The following is a 17,121-nucleotide window of genomic DNA, read 5'->3' on the forward strand; positions in this document are numbered from 1 at the left end:
GCAGGTGAACGAGCCAACAAGGGAACAACAGTAGTTCCCTTAACCCACCCAGCAATATTGTTAATCTTTCCAGCTATACTCTTAGCCCAGCAGAAGAGTCTGTCCTATCTCGGGGCCTCTCCTTTTGTCCCTCCAGACCCATGAATATGATACAGTTCTGCGGTGACCTAGAATCCTACTTTCGACGTCTCCGACTCAAAGAATATTTCCAACATACCTCTGAACAGCATACTAACCCACAGAATCCTCCCTACCAGCACTACAAAAAAAAGGATTCTGCATGGACTCCTCCGGACGGTCGAAACAACAGACTGGATTTCTACATAGATTGCTTCCGTCGACGTGCAAAGGCTGAAATTGTGGAAAAGCAACATCACTTGCCACATAACCTCAGCCATGCTGAACACAACGCCATCTACAGCCTCAGAAACAACCCTGACATCATAATCAAAAAGGCTGACAAAGGAGGTGCTGTCGTCATCATGAATAAATTGGAATATGACCAGGCGGCTGCTAGACAGCTCTCTAACACCACATTCTACAGGCCATTATCCTCTGATCCCACTGAGGATTACCTAAAGAAACTACACCATCTGCTAAAAAAACTCCCTGACAAAGCACAGTAACAAATCCGTACAGACACATGCCTAGAACCCCGACCAGGGGTATTCTATTTGCTACCCAAGATCCATAAACCTGGATATCCTGGACGCCCCATCATCTCAGGCATTGGCACCCTAACATCAGGCTTGTCTGGTTATGTAGACTCTCTCCTCAGACCCTACGCTACCAGCACTCCCAGCTATCTTCGAGACACCACTGACTTCCTGAGGAAACTACAATCCATCAGTGATCTTCCAGAAAACACCATCCTGGCCACTATGGACGTAGAAGCCCTCTACACCAATATTCCACACAAAGATGGACTACAAGCTATCAGGAACAGTATCCCTGATAATGTCATAGCTAACCTGGTGGCTGAACTTTGTGATTTTGTCCTCACCCACAACTATTTCACATTTGGGGACAATATATACCTTCAAGTCAGCGGCACTGCTATGGGTACCCGCATGGCCCCACAATATGCCAACATTTTTATGGCTGACTTAGAACAACACTTCCTTAGCTCTCGTCCCCTAACGCCCCTACTCTACTTGCGCTACATTGATGACATCTTCATCATCTGGACCCATGGAAAAGAAGCCCTTGAGGAATTTCACCATGATTTCAATAATTTCCATCCCATCATCAACCTCAGCCTAGATCAATCCACACAAGCGGTCCATTTCCTGGACACTACTGTGCTAATAAGCGATGGTCACATCAATACCACCATATACCGGAAACGTACTGACCGCTACACTTACCTACATGCCTCCAGCTTCCATCCAGGACACACCACACGATCCATTGTCTACAGCCAAGCTCTAAGATATAACCGCATTTGCTCCAATCCCTCGGATAGAGACAAGCACCTACAAGATCTCTATCAAGCATTCTTAAAACTACAATACCCACCTGCTGAAGTGAAAAAACAGATTGACAGAGCCAGACGAGTACCCAGAAGTCACCTCCTACAAGACAGGCCCAACAAAGAAAATAACAGAACACCACTAGCTGTCACCTTCAGCCCCCAACTAAAACCTCTCCAGCGCCTCATCAAAGATCTACAACCTATCCTGAAAGATGATCCTTTACTCTCACAGATCTTGGGAGACAGACCTGTCCTCGCTTACAGACAACCCCCCAACCTAAAGCAAATACTCACCAGCAACCACACATCACTGAACAAAACCACTAACCCAGGAACCTATCCTTGTAACAAACCCCGATGCCAACTCTGTCCACATATCTATTCAAGTGACATCATCATAGGACCTAATCACATCAGCCATACCATCAGGGGCTCGTTCACCTGCACATCTACCAATGTGATATATGCCATCATGTGCCAGCAATGCCCCTCTGCCATGTACATTGGCCAAACCGGACAGTCTCTACGCAAAAGAATTAATGGACACAAATCTGACATCAGGAATCAAAATACTCAAAAACCAGTGGGAGAACACTTTAACCTGTCTGGTCATTCAGTGACAGACCTGCGGGTGGCTATATTACAACAGAAAAACTTCAAAAACAGACTCCAACGAGAGACTGCTGAGCTAGAATTGATATGCAAACTAGACACAATCAACTCCGGTTTGAATACAGACTGGGAATGGCTGAGCCATTACAAACATTGACTCTATCTCCCCTTGTAAGTATTCTCACACTTATTATCAAACTGTCTGTACTGGGCTAGCTTGATTATCACTTCAAAAGTTTTTTTTCTCTTAATTAATTGGCCTCTCAGAGTTGGTAAGACAACTCCCACCTGTTTATGCTCTCTGTATGTGTGTATATATATCTCCTCAATATATGTTCCATTCTATATGCATCCGAAGAAGTGGGCTGTAGTCCACGAAAGCTTATGCTCTAATAAATTTGTTAGTCTCTAAGGTGCCACAAGTACTCCTGTTCTTTTTGCGGATACAGACTAACACGGCTGTTACTCTGAAACCTGTATATAACAAATCCATTACAGTGCTTGTTACATCATAGTTCTATGTGCTCAGTTCCCTACAGAGCAGAAAATCTCAGTGAATACTTAGTGTTTCCTGAAGAAGTGACCTACAGTGCCTAGTTCATGTGGATTTGCAAAAACATTAGTAAACAACACAATGTAACGTGAAAAACAGAGTATATGAGCTGAGGAAATGACTTGCTCCTGCTAACTTTACTTATGGGAGTAGCGTGCATTGAGCTCTGCTCGGGCCTGCTCCTGAGAAGCAGTCAGCACCCTCAACTCCCAGGGACTTCAATAAGATGTGAGTGTGTTCAGCACCTCTCAGGAGGCATTACATGCCTTGCAAGATTGAGCCCCTTGTGCGTGTTTCCAAGATTTGAAAAATGATGAATGGAGGCTGTTTTCAGTCTACTTTTAATTAACTTATTATGCTCTAATACACAATCATAGAATCATAGTAATGTAGGGCTGCAAGGGAACTTGAGATGTCATCTAATCCAACCCCTGTGTGGAAACAGAACCAAGTAAACCTTTGTTCAACCTGTTCTTAAAAACCTCCCATGATAAGCATTCCACAACCTCTGTTGGAAGCCTATTCCAGAGCTTAACTTCCTTTATATTGAACAATGTTGTAAATGTAAAGGAAATTAAATACATTAAATGCCAAAGTTGCCCAGATAGTGTCTAGAGAATTGGGCTTCAAGTGTCTTGATTTTCTGACCCAATGTCCATCTCCTGGGACAATAATAAAAGCTTATGAAAGCAAGTTTTATATGCTGAAACACGACAAGGTGAAGCATGCAATTATGAAGATAATGGAGATGATTAATAAATAACACAATGTTCTTATGCTGTTATGAAAGCGAAATTGTTAGCTGTCTAAAGAAACAAACAATGATCCTATTGGAAGGATTGTAACTCCCTTTTGATCGCTATCTATCTGGCTGGCTGTCCTTTACATTATCTCTCTCTAGGTATCCCCAGATGGAGAACACAACTAAAGTCTGGATTTCACATTATGATATTACGTGTAGAAGAAATTTACACAACTACAGGTGGATAAATTAATGTCAGTGTGCAGATCCCATTTTAGGAGAGGAAAGGAGGCATCAGAATGTGCAATATTTTAGTAATGTCAACCAATCATTATAGGGACAATGTATTCTATTATTACAGAAGTGACACAGACTTAGGATTTATTAATTGGCCATTTGAAGCTACCTGGTCTTTATTACCTCGCATTTGTTTAGCAACCCCGTTTCTTGCAGCCTCGACCAGATGCTTTGTATTCTTCCAGCATGCTCAGGATGATTGGCGTAGTTGCCACACATGCATTGGTGCTTCAGCATTAGACTGTCATAGACAACACCTTCAGCACAAAGAGAATACAACAAGAAAATAGAAGTAAAACTGAAATACAAGTTATAATATTCTATACATAATGCTTCCATCATGAACAGATTTTATTTAATACCCAAATTTACCAAAACCAAATGCCTAGATCTGAACACCCCTTAACTCTGGGCATATCAAAATTTGGATCCCAAATGTGCATACTAACTATTATGACAGTACCTAGGATCCCCAGTCATGGACCAGGCCCCCATTGTGATAGACACTATACACACACAGAATATCTTGTCCCAGCATAGAAGATAAAAGTAGAATCAATGAGAAATAATGCTATCAGACCACATAATCTGAAAAGAATGATATTGAAAAGTACTGTACCTTGTGAACAGTTTTTAATAGGTAGCATAATTCAATTGAATTACTGAAATCATTTATTTACAGTTTATTCAGTTGATATTTTTGTGGCATGGGAAGGGCATATATTTATTGCAGAGTATGGGGAAATCACTCACACTACTCCTGAAAGTTTGATTCAATGTGTTGAAAAAGGTCCCTAAAATGAGACAAAACAAGTCCTTATTTTTTATTGTTTGAACTAATAGAAAATAAAATGTAGATTTTAAATATGCTGCGTATGACATTTAAGTGAGTGGTACAAACGCAGCAGCTGGAGCCAAAACCCTTCGTTCATCAAAGAAAAGAGTTATACCCTGCATGAATTTACGACTAAATTTTGCTGTCAGCTCCAAATGCAAGGTTCCCTTTGAATTTGGTTCACTCATATATCCAAGGCCGGAACAATTTAGTACCAAACAACTCTCAGTGTCATGTCTATTTTAGTTGCATCTTGGGAGCAAGAAGCTTTTAAGGTATTTTGGTCATTGGGCTCAATGTTAGCCTTTCATTTCAAGTCATGATTTAAAGACAAGTCTAAGACACTGACAAGTCATTTTTATTTATTTATTTTAATTCTGGTGTTTGTATTTCTCTCAGAAATGACTGAAATAAAAAATATTTTCCTAACCACTTAAGATCTTTTTCATTTGGAAAAACTTTGGATTTCCCCCCCTCTTGCATTGGGATGGGACTGAAATTAACAACTTCTGTAAATTACACAATTCAGCACTTAAAACTTCCCTGTTATGCACCAATATCACTGATTATGCCAACACATTTCTGGTAAAATTGCATTAGTTTGCTCTTTCTGAACAGTCAGCCAGTGAGGAAAATATAAAATTAAAGTTCAGATTCAACAAAGCACTTAAACACATCATTCAGCACATGTGTAAATTAATCATAAGCACATGCTTAAATGCTATGCTGAATCGGGGCCTGTTGGCACTATGGGTAATGCAAAGTTACGGTTGTATTTAAAAGGTAGAGCATTCCAAATTATGGTGCTTCTGATACCTTAATTTTTCTATATTACCAAATCCTGTACACTTTAAACCTGATCCTGTGCTGGGAGATTTTCTATTCACTTCAGTGGCTATGAATGTGGGATTGGACTACAAAATGATAATACGCTAGTAAAGTTTACATATTACATGAGCAAGAAAAATGACCTATATGCAACACGGCGAAATGTATGTTGATTGAGCATCCTTGGTGTAGCAAACTTAAAAGTGCATTAACGCTAACTTTTTGCATTGACTTTCCTGGTTTGTTTTCTTTTAAAGGAAAAAAAAGGAAATCTGGAGGTAATCATCTAATACAGCTTAAAAGCTCTGCTGGCATTGCCGATACAGTTTAGAATTTCCTTTCTCTACAACTATTTGCATTGCACAGTTTACAAGCCTTCGTGCTTCATCATCGGGGTGTATAAATTCTCAGAACCAACAAATGCACACTCATATAGGTGCATACTCACATGCTATGCATTTCTCTTCTATGCCCATATAGCTTTATTTTTTATGCTCAGTATACATCTTTCCAGTGGGCAATACTTGGTTAAATAAAGCACATTTTTTTTCAAACTAACTAAAAGCATATGTCTCGGGTAAGTGCTGTGGCCAGATTTTCAAAAGGTATTTAGACACCTAAAGATGCAAGTAGGTACCTAGTGAGATTTTCAAAAATCCCATAAGCAAGTTAGGTGCCTAAGTCCCATTGATTTCAGTGGTTCTGCTCACAGTGCCTAAAGTTAAGCATCTGCAAAGTCTTTATCGGATCAGGGCATATAAAACTTAGCCCTCCCTCCACCTGGGATTTGTCCTGATTATTCTAGTTCCCCAGAGGGTCTCCCAGAGTAACCCCAATTCTAATCAACAGAAATAAAAATACTATTAAAAGCAATTAAAAGGTGCTGTGTAATAGTTACTTTTTTGGAAATTATATAAGCATATGTGGATTTGACAATTTTGAGGCTATTTGTTGATGATGCCTAATAATGCAGATAACCATGCAAACATTACATGTTTAGAAGTGGCAATACTGTTCCATTAGCATGTTCCCTAATACAGAGTAAAACAAAAATGTAATGATATGGTAATTGAGTTATTTTCTCCAAATCAAAAAATGAATTCAGCTTGGATGAGGTAATGGGTCACTACTATAATTTTACAATGGAAGCATCCACCCCAAAATTTTAAATGGTAAGATATTCACACCACCAAGTGCATAATTTACTCCTAAACAGGATTATTTGGTTTAAAAAGAGACTGAAATACACATTTTCATTTACTGAAAGCATCTAAATTGATTTAGGATGTGCAAATAATTCAGTGACACACAGCACATGTGTTTGGTACAATACCACAATGCAGCAGCAGAGCTCACTGCTAAAAATAGCCTGTAGGATTTCCCCAACAGGATTCAGCCAACAATCTCCCCACCCCCACAGAAGAAGAGACAACTGTTTTCAATTGCAGGCTGCTGTGGAACATTAGTAAAAGACGGTTACTCTGTCTTTCTAGAAAAAATGCCTAGGGCCAGATTCTGATCTCATATGCCTTTGTATAAATCCACTGAGGCCAGTAGAGTTATTCAGGATTTACACCAGTGTAACTGAGGTTAGCATCTGGCCCTTAGTGAGGGAATAGAATGGTGACCTCACTCAACCATGCAATGATAGATAAGGGACCAAAGAAATCTATCTTTCATTTGGGTCAGAAAAGGTGAGTTGCTCTTAGTCAGGATTGCATAAATCTCATTCTATTCCAAAATTCCTTATCTGGATCAACTTTTTAAATACCATTTGAAACAATGGGGGTGGGGGAGAACACCTAAAATTGTGGCTAATACACATCTTCATGACAATGTTTTCTATGAAGCTGCAACCATAAAATGTCATTGAGAACAATAATACCAATAGCAAAGCCCAAGAGAAGGAGTTCTAATACATTAAACAGCATAACAATCTAAAATAAAAAATGTCAAAAGTCTGATATAAACTGACCAAATGACTATACATCAGACAATGCCATTGTTCCCCATCTTTATCTCACAATCATGTGCTTAAATACTGCAGAGCTTGCATGGCAGTATTCTGAAACCCAGGTTTTTGCTAATAGTGTTCTTTCCCACATCTCACAGACTAATGGCAGTTTTAAGTCAAGCATTCAAAGGTTTGGAAATGTCAAAATTAAGGTTGACTCTGCAACCTGAATTTGGCCCTCATGTGTGTATGTATTATCCCAGACTCCATCCCTAGCAGCACCACCTATAACACTATCACCTATCACCCCTATAGCACTACCAGCATTATCTATAATAACAACTCCCTCTTCACACTATTGGCATTTGCCTTATTACTGCTGCTCATTGCAGGTTTATATGCATTTTTTGGGGGACATCTACAAGCTTGTTACTCTCCAAGAGTGAGAATCCTACACCAAGGGTATCTTTGGAGAAGGAAAAAATGCTTAAATTGTTATTTTGTTTCTCTGAGGATGTTGTCTTGCAGTCATTAACCCATTCACCCACTTCCCCTTAGTGTTTACAGGTTACCTTTTTCAGGTGTTTTTTCTTTTGCATCGTTTTTCATTTTTTCTCTGAGGCACATTTTTTTATATCATGCTGATCACCTCCAGTTGTCATTTCTCTCTGCAAACTTTATTTCCTGCATAGTCAAGTAACTGAAATATTTGGAGGGCAGTGACAACCCTTGGCAGGCTGATCAGTGGTGGCCATTAAGGGGTCTGGCTTGCACTCTGTTCCACTACCCTGCCCTCAAGAATTATAAACTTTAAGAGCTAGTGTAGCTCTGCCAGTCTCATGCTAAGGAGCTATGACCCAAGAGAGAAACCTAAGAAATAATATTTTAAGAGAAGCAAAATTACAAGTCATTTTCCCTTTCTTCCTATCAGAATAAGTAAAGCATGATATATCTCCCACCTATAGGCACACACTGTATTTTTAGATTTATATTTCTATGGGCTAGATTCTCTTTCTTCTGATTAGCTGCAATTGGGAAACCAGGCTTTCTGTTTAAGGCATTTTCTTCCTATCATTGGAGGCTTTCAGGCCCCTCAATCTTTCTATGGATCATATACATATGAGCTGCTCATTGAATGTCTGGAATAGTTGGTGTCTGCCCAGGAAAACCTCTCCATCGATAGCTTTCACACAAAACTGTTAAAAGACTTGAAGCCTGTAGCTGATATCACTGTCCCGTGACTGATCACCTCATTTGTGCTGCCATTACTTTGTTTTTCATAGTGAAGAGCAGCACCCCTGCAGGAATGAGTGATATTCCCACTGGAATCAAATTAAGATGTTGAGAATCATATCCCAGCCTTGCCACTTACTGGTGGTCTCTGCAAAAAGAACATGAAGAAGAGAGGCAGAGGATGGGGAAATAAAAGAAAAAATTGTAAATGACTTAAAGACACCAAAAATGCACCTGTTGCTACATTGCCAGAGCCAGTGGACGATAATAATTTATGACTGTGTGAATATTAACCCTGTGATTTATCAGCTGCATTGGTTGATTTAATGCCAATAAAGCATCATAAAACCCAGTAATGGTGAGGTTAAAAATGAATGCATTGCTACAGGAGATATTCAAGGCATTTAAATCAGTTGATCCCACATGAACAGTGCATTTACTCTGCCTATTAAAAGAGGTCCTTAGGGAATCCTACCAGTCATGTAGACAGGCTGGATGGGCCGGTCCATTGCTGGATGAGGTAATGTGGAAGCAGCAGGGGAAGACTGGGTCCTGGAAACAGGCCGATGTTTATCTAATCCTGCCATGCCAACTGTAGCCATCTGAGCCTGGTACATTTGCAACTGGTGGATACGCTGATGCTCCAGGATCTGCTGTTGCCAAGAAAACAGCACAGTAGAACGAAATGTGAGAAGGGATCAAGTAAGACACTGAGAGAAACATGTCAACAAATTAAGTTCATTAGGTCAGGGCTGTAATAAACAGTGTGAAAAAAAAAACCACCTAAGACCTAGTCAATAAATCCATTCAACAGATGTTTTCACACTGACACTGAGGGGCTGCCCGCACTGCTGAATACTATGTGATGGCAGGCAATCTCTCAATTCTCACTGATGGAAAGAAACAGCTCTACCCACACAGAGTAACATTTGACTGAAGACTTTTCTAATAAGTTGATAACATAATATTAAGCAGGCTCTGTACTGTTATAAGTCTATGTGAGGGAGAAAAAAAAATCTTCCTACAGTACCTCATTCTAAGAGAAGGATTCTAAGCACCTGCACTTAATTTGTTGAATCTAGTGGGCCAAATTTTACAAAGGCCTTGATTTAATTTTCATCAAGATGTCTGGAAAATGAGAAACATTTGAACATAAATTTTTGTGAAAAATTTAGGAACGTAGGAATCGCCATGCTCGCTCAGATGTAAAGTCCATCTGGTCCAGTAACCTGTTGCTGACAGTACCAGATGCATTCGAGGAACGTGGAAGAACCACACAGTAGACAGATGTGAGAAGATAAGGGAAGGTAGATTTATCCCCTTTTTGTTTGTCAAAAAATGTGGAAACTCAAAATTTTTCAATGCACTCTTGGGTGAAACTCTAGCCTTACTGAAGTCAATGTGAGTTTTGTCATTGTCTTCAATACAGCCAGAATTTTGTCCCAAGTCTTAATTTTTTATGCACATTCCTAGGCCCACAACTGATTGCTGATGCAAAACTGATGGTGCAAAACAGATTTTTACAAAAATATTTAGCTCTAAAATAACTGAAATATAGATCTCCATTTTAGGGCTATACGCTGCATTTTTCTTCACCAGGCACTTATGTTTACTGATTTTATTTGGAACTAAGGAACATATAATCAATGCATTGGCTCATTTAGTACTGCTGCAGACCTGGGTGCAATAGCAAGTCCACTTTGCCAAAGGCCTGGACTGCCATAGAAGGTATTTTTCAATGCTCAGAGAGCGGAAGCAGAGTTCAGTTTGTACACAAAAGCAGGCGGGAGTACACTATTTCCCCTAGCTAGCTATAGAATGAATCCAAGATTCCTCGAAGTGTAAGTGGCGGTCCTGTGGGAGAGGGAATTAAAGCTTTTCCAAGGGACAGATGCTCAAAAGAGGGGTATTCAAGAAGAGATGAAATGGGAACCAACGGTTAACAGACATGAAAGCCCCCTCACCCACATTAATACCCAGAGTCCCCACTTCAGTGAGATGATGTTGAGTCACAGAGGATAAACTGCCTAGTTGTATTGCCATAAAATTATGCAACATAGAAAGAAAATGCAAATAAATAAAAAGAGCTTTTACAGAAAGTTGCTTGGTTTTAAGTCATGAACTATTTTCTTTCTTTCTTTTCTTTCGGTGGTGGTGGTGTAGGGTGTTATAAATTCAGAGTTACTTGGTAATAGCTCAAGAAATCACTGCACCCAACTCCTTTATGAACATATCACAGGCACCAGACACACAAAGGAATCCCCCTTGCCAAAAATGCTTAATAGTATGTTGTTTTAACCCACCTGCTGAAGTGGCATAATGTGATAGTGAAGATATGTGTTGTGCACCAGATTGAATGAGTCTTTTGTAGCCATAGCTGTGTGAAGTGCTCATCGAAGGGATGGAATAGTTGTGCATTGGCAGGATAAAGAGGAAACATTCTATCTGTGGAGGACAGAGGCAGAGTCGATCTAAGTGAGTTTATTCTGTTCACCTCTAGCTATGGTTTCCTGGGAGAAAGCAGGAGCAAAGTCTGAGAACCTGGATATGTGAATTCAAGAGGAGAGGGACATTGGACATCCAATATTTTTTATGTGCTTTTAAACAGTTACAGTACTTTTGACCTTAGTGCACTCTATATTTGTGTTTGAGCTACATGGTATCTATAAAGGATACTGTTTTCAATTGTAGCCAGATGGACTGATTTTTCTACGTGTATCAAGCTGAGTGTATTGTATCTAACAGCTTGTCTACCAGATATTTTAGCACGAGTTTCTGATAAAATTTGCTGAAGACTGAGAGAGAAGCTAATTCCTGGGTTTCTTATCCTGCTAAAGTCTGTCCTCACATAAACCTATACAAGTATCTAGAAATTGCAACAAGCTTATTTGACATAACCAGTTTAGAAAAGGAAGAGGAATCGTGGTAGGATATTCATTTTAATAGCCACTGCTCTACTGCTAGGTTAACACTAGAACTAATAATCTGTGCATAGCTTCTAAAATTTGTTAAAATAACTTGTAGTAATTTGTATAAGGGGATTCATTTTGGGGTGGATTATTCTTTCAAGATATCACAAAGCCCCTTTTACTTTAAGAATCAAGATTTTAGATACCAAGCGGATGTCCTCTTATCATCATGGCTTCTGTTTTAGGTTTGATTAGTTTTGAGCCAGAGATTTAGATTGAATTCCAGAATTAGGTTAAAGAGCACAGCCACTGAGCTCTTTGATTTTTTGATAAATAGCAGTGCATTCGGAAATTCCTCCTCCCCTATATATTTATGCCCTGAATCTGTGAATAATGCTGTATCACACTGGCTAGGGGTTTAATTGCTAATGTATAGAGTAGCGGGGTTAATTAACACCCTTATCTGGTTTCCCAGAAAGTGCACGTGGACTTGGAAGGATGATGCTTAACTCAATACTATGAATTCATCCTTGGATTCCCTGTGCTGTAGCACTGTGAACACATGTCCATGTGTCCAGAGATAGGACAAGAGAACTGTCTGCACATCTGTAGTTAGTGATTTGTATAAATATATCTGGAACATTTCTTAGGTTATCTGAGCCTTGTCCTCCCTGCATGAAGCCTGTTTGTTCCAGGTGCATGAGATTAGTTCATTAGTTGAGTTAGGCAATTAGGGCCTGATCCAAAAACTATCCAAGGCAGTAAAAAGATATCCATTAAATTCTCTTGACATTGGATTAGGCCCTTAGTAATTATTTTGAGGAGGATTTTCAAAGCAGTATCTAAAAGGGAGCTGGGTCTTTTGGAGATAGGTAAGTTACATTCTTGTTGTTCTCCCAGTATTACCATGATAATTGTTGCTTGTAGGGAATCGATCTCAGTTTAGACTTGATGTGAGTCTCCCTGTAGGGGCTTATGTGTTTTTTCCTAGGAAGGTTATATAAAAATGTGATTCTTTGTATAGACTATGGATTTTAATGAGAGCTATTTCCTTTGTTTCCAATGGGTCTGAAAGTTGCTACCTGATGTTCAGCAAGGTAAGTCAATTTTGTTGTTGTCAGGAAGTTATAATTTTCAAGATGAGATCAGGGGTTCCTTCTGTTCACTGTAAAACTGCTATAAGGTTTAGTACCACCTGCAGTACTTTCTTCTGCTCTATTGATTATTTTGTTCTGTGTATAGTAAAGAATAGGTGCATTTATGCTCTTCTAGAAGATTGTTGTTTTTTCACCTGGAACCCTACCAGCCTACTTGCTGTTGTTCTAAACAGTTATGTAGTTTCTGTACTGTTTTATCTGTTCACTTTATCATGATAGTTTTAGTCTACAAATTTGAGTACCTCCCCTTGTATATTTAGAAATAGCACAACAATGAGCTCAAATTTCTCTTTCCAATATTTTGTTTATTTTCTGATATAATTATTTTACACTGAAAACTGCTTTTCAGGCTTTGCACAGGATTATTTCTTCATTGGCATTGGTTTTCAGGGAAACCTTTTTTATTTATATCCCCGTAAAATGTTCAAAATTTTGAATTTCCTAAGATTGAAATCTGTGTTAATGAATTGCTGTCAGAAGTCAAGCTGGTGAAACAGGTAGCTTATGCCCATGCTTTATAACCATCTACAGCACCTTCTATGGATGTGCTTCTAACACAGTGGTTATTTTAAATGGAGGCACAGACCCCTTTGGAAATCTTAGCCATTGTTCCGTGGACCCCTCGCGTGCACAGACTAAGTTGAAAACCACTGTTCTAGCACATAGTGCTCAGAGCTGTAACAGGCGTAAATGTCCATTAATCATGTTAGTCCTTTTTAAAATGTGATGGCCTCAGTGTTGCCAACCCTGCAAGTCCAAAACTCATCTGATCGGCATAAAAATGTTGTCAACTCTGTGGAAGTCAGGGCCGGCTCTGGCTTTTTTGCCGCCCCAGGCAAAAAAGCCTCCCCCCGCCCCCTGCGGGGAGCACAGCATGGGAGGGCGGTGAGCCGTGCCAGGGCCCTGCTCTCCCCGACTGGCCAGAGCGCTGGGAGGAGGGCGGGGAGCCCGGCCGCGGCCCCGCTCTCCCCGGTAAGCGCCGCCCCCCTCCAGGTGCTGCCCCAAACATATGCTTGGAAGGCTGGTGCCTGGAGCCGGCCCTGGTGGAAGTGGCCCCTTTTTGTGCACTGGTATTTCCAGGTGGTTTCTGGAAATAAAAATAAATACATGCACAGGGTGGAGCCCTCCTCCTCCTCACTTCTAAGGGCTGATGATGACCCTGCCTCCCCTGCTGCAGGCCAGGCACCTTCCCCTGGCCGTGATCTCTGCTCAGCGCCCTCTCCTCTCTCTGGCCTGGAGGCCCGCTTGCAGCTGCCTCTCCCTGCACACTGCGCCTGGAGCGGTGCAGGAGGAGGATGCTGGTGAGGGGAGGGTCTTCTCCGCGCCCCTTGGCGCCTCCTCAGCGCATGGAACCCAGGAGGCTGCTAGGAGCTGCCCCTGTAGTTGGCCCACGCTCTGCACGGGCAGCGCGCGAAGCCCCAGCCTCTGCCGCCTCCCCGGCCCCCGCTCAGGCTGCCAAGAGCAGCATCTGGCGGCGGAAGGCGGAACTGCAGCACTCGTTTCGGGTCAGCCCGGAACCTGCGCGGCCGACAGAGGTAGCTCGACGCGCTTCGGCGGGACCGAGGGACTCGCGGAAGGCAGTAGGACGAGAGGTGGCAAGGCGGCGCATTGCGCGGCCGGGCGAGGCTCCTTCAGGCAGCGAGGCGGTGTGGGACCAGCCCAGGGAGCAATGTCTTACTAGTTCGTGCTCGGGCGCGCAGGGAGGGCGAGCCCGGTGCAAAAGGTGTGCATGGGAGAGCCGGGACTAAGCCCAACCGCCTGGCTGGGCTCTCTCCAGCCACCCTGTCCTGGCTAGTTTTACCATCACCAGATCCGAGCTTACGTGGTGCCGAGTCTTCGTCTCGGCAGTGTCCCGCGCCCCGGCTGTGGAGTTCAGGGCACGCACTCCCCCAGCCAAGGCAATGTAGGGATCACCTGGGGGGTGGCGATTTCCACTCCTGCTAGGGACCTTGGTGTAGTGCACTTCCATTTAGTAAGGAGAAGAGACCTTTCCTCTCCAGGTTCTCACTCTGAAATGGAGGAATCTTATGCCCAGGTTTCCCAGGGAATGATGGGTGATTAGAAGACTGTATTTTTCTAATAAGTGAGTGTCAACTTCTTTTCCCTGCTTAGGATTCAGAGTGAGAAGAGCAGGAAACTTGTCCTGTCCATCTCCTTTTTGAGATCATATGTTCTTGCCTAGTGTAAAAACGAACATGGCTACCACTCTGAAACTTGCCTAGCGTGTTTCCTGTAAGTAGTAATGGAACACGTTACTAAATCAGCTGAGAAACCTGCGTTATTGAGGAGGGGAGGCAGTGTTGCTTGCAGGAGAGAGCACCAGACTGGGACTCAGAAGACATGGGGTCTGTTCTCAACTGTGCTGCTGACCTGCTGTGATAGTGAAGTCACTTCACTACCCTGTGCCTCGGTTTCCCTATCCATAAAATGGTAAGAATGAGACTTTGTAAACTGATTTTCAGATCTACTGATGAAAAGCGCTCTGTGAGAGCTAGGAATTATCTTCTCTTGTACAGTCCCCTTTGCAGGGCCGGAGCTTCCATTTAGGCGACCTAGGCAGTCGCCTAGGGCACCAGGATTTGGGGGGGTGGCATTTTGCCACCCTCGGCGGCAATTTTGTGGGGGGGGAGGTGTCCTTCTGCACTCCAGGTCTTCGGCGGCATTTCTGCAGTGGGTCCTTCACTCACTCCGGGACCTGCCGCTGAAGTGCCCCAAAGACCAGGAGCGTGGAAGGACCCCCCCCCGTCGCAGAATTGCCGACGACGACTGAGAGCACGGAAGGACCCCCGCCTAGGGCGCCAAAAACCCTGGCGCCACTCCTGCCCCTTTGTGGATCTAAACCAAAGCCCTAGATCTGAACAACCCCAAACTTTGAACAAATATTAGAAGTTGGGGTCAGGTTACAATCCAGGACCTGGATCCAAATTTCACAGCTGAGCCCTATCTTTGTCTTTCCAGAAGAAAGTTCTAGATGCAGACACTCCTGAACAAGAATGTTTATTAAAAAAACAACCCAGAATCCTATTCGCTCTTAGAAATTTTGCAAAAATAGGTTTTGTGCACATAAATAAGCATATATACATTCACAAGTAAGAGTGCACAAATATGTTTCACACAAGTGACTTGTCAATGCAAAACTACATACAAGTAGAAACCCGTGAGGAACCTTTGATAATGTAGATCTTAAGGTTACATTTTTAAGTTGGCCCTCATTTGAAAAACCACATGTAAAACTGCAAAACCCCAGCAATGCCATTGTAAAAAAAGAAAACAAACACAAAACCACAAATTTCCATCATTTTAAAGAAAACCTCAGAAATTAACCATTTAAAATATATTTATAGCAATCCACACGTCATTTAAAAATAAGTAAATAACACATTCACAAAAGGAGGGAGAGAACAAGATTGGGGCCCTGACCTGACGGATGTGAAGGAGTCAGGCATGTGGGAAAAGTAAAGAACAGGACTCTCTGGTACCCTAACCCAAGGGAGGCAATACTTAGTGGAAATGGAGGAAACAGGTGTGTGGCCCTGACTGTGTGAAAAAGGAGGCAGCAGGAAAGAGTGGGACTAAGACAGTCACTAGGCTGAAGGCAGACAGGAATGAAGAGGAAAGCCACAGTGGGAAGTGATGTCTAGGAGTGACAGAGAGATACTGTGGCAAGGAGGCTCCAAAGCCACCCGGGGGCTTTTTTGCTTCCTGTTCTGTGTAAGACCTGATGTTTTCCCACAGGTGTAGCTGCAAGTATTTGACTTCTGCCCTCTTTACCAGAATACCAGCTTTACGGAAACTGAACACACCATGCACTCTGGTAAATGTGGTACTTCATCTAAGGTTGGATTCTTGACTCAACCTTCTCATAAATATTTAGACATTCTGGAGGTAAAAAACAAAACAGGTTGGAAACCTCATGAATAAAAAAAAGATTTCTGGTACCTTCTCAGGCTATATATAGCACAAGGATCTCCCTCAGTATTTTGATGCTTTCCATACCAGAAACAAGAAATGCAGAGATGCACAAAAGTGAACACTACTAGAAACTAATGTATCTCCATATTTTACATTCAATTCAAGCTAGAAGAAAATATATATTTAAGATGCATATACAAGGCTCTACATGCACTAACACATAAATAATAGTCACATAACCCCAGCAGCATTAAAAAATTCAGATAAGAATCTGGCCAGCCAACCATCTACAAAAGCCTCTTGTCCACCCATTCATAGTTACAGGAAGTTTATATCCTCCATCGTCTCCAAAAACCCTGTCAAACCCGTATGAGTGGGTTATTTTATCTGAATCACTTCATCCCTGATCATAAGCATAAAGCCCTTTCATTTTTGTTTCTGCTCAGTTAATTCATTTTTGGTATAATAAATATGTTTTAATAATGAGCACAATTTATTTTTTTAAATAAAAATATTTGGCCTTCATTCTGTGCAGAAAGTATAGTGTATGGACTAAATTGAGCAATAGGCCATGTGCTCTGATAATCTACATGGCCTGATTCTACTTTTACTTCA

General features: G+C 41.7%; 1 protein-coding gene across 1 annotated transcript in view; it reads right to left on the reverse strand.

Annotated features, from left to right (window-relative positions):
- The window catches only part of HDAC9 (histone deacetylase 9), a 641,420-nt gene that overhangs the window by 172,604 nt on the left and 451,695 nt on the right, over nucleotides 1-17,121 (reverse strand). Inside the window, exons 14-15 of the mRNA XM_054020255.1 lie at nucleotides 9,004-9,181; nucleotides 3,802-3,935 (exon numbers count right to left, since the gene is read on the reverse strand). Of these exons, the coding sequence (XP_053876230.1) occupies nucleotides 3,802-3,935; nucleotides 9,004-9,181 (312 nt within the window). The remainder of the gene's footprint in view (nucleotides 1-3,801; nucleotides 3,936-9,003; nucleotides 9,182-17,121) is intronic.

The sequence above is a fragment of the Malaclemys terrapin genome, chromosome 2, assembly GCF_027887155.1.
Source record: "Malaclemys terrapin pileata isolate rMalTer1 chromosome 2, rMalTer1.hap1, whole genome shotgun sequence".
Taxonomy (NCBI): Eukaryota; Metazoa; Chordata; order Testudines; family Emydidae; genus Malaclemys; species Malaclemys terrapin.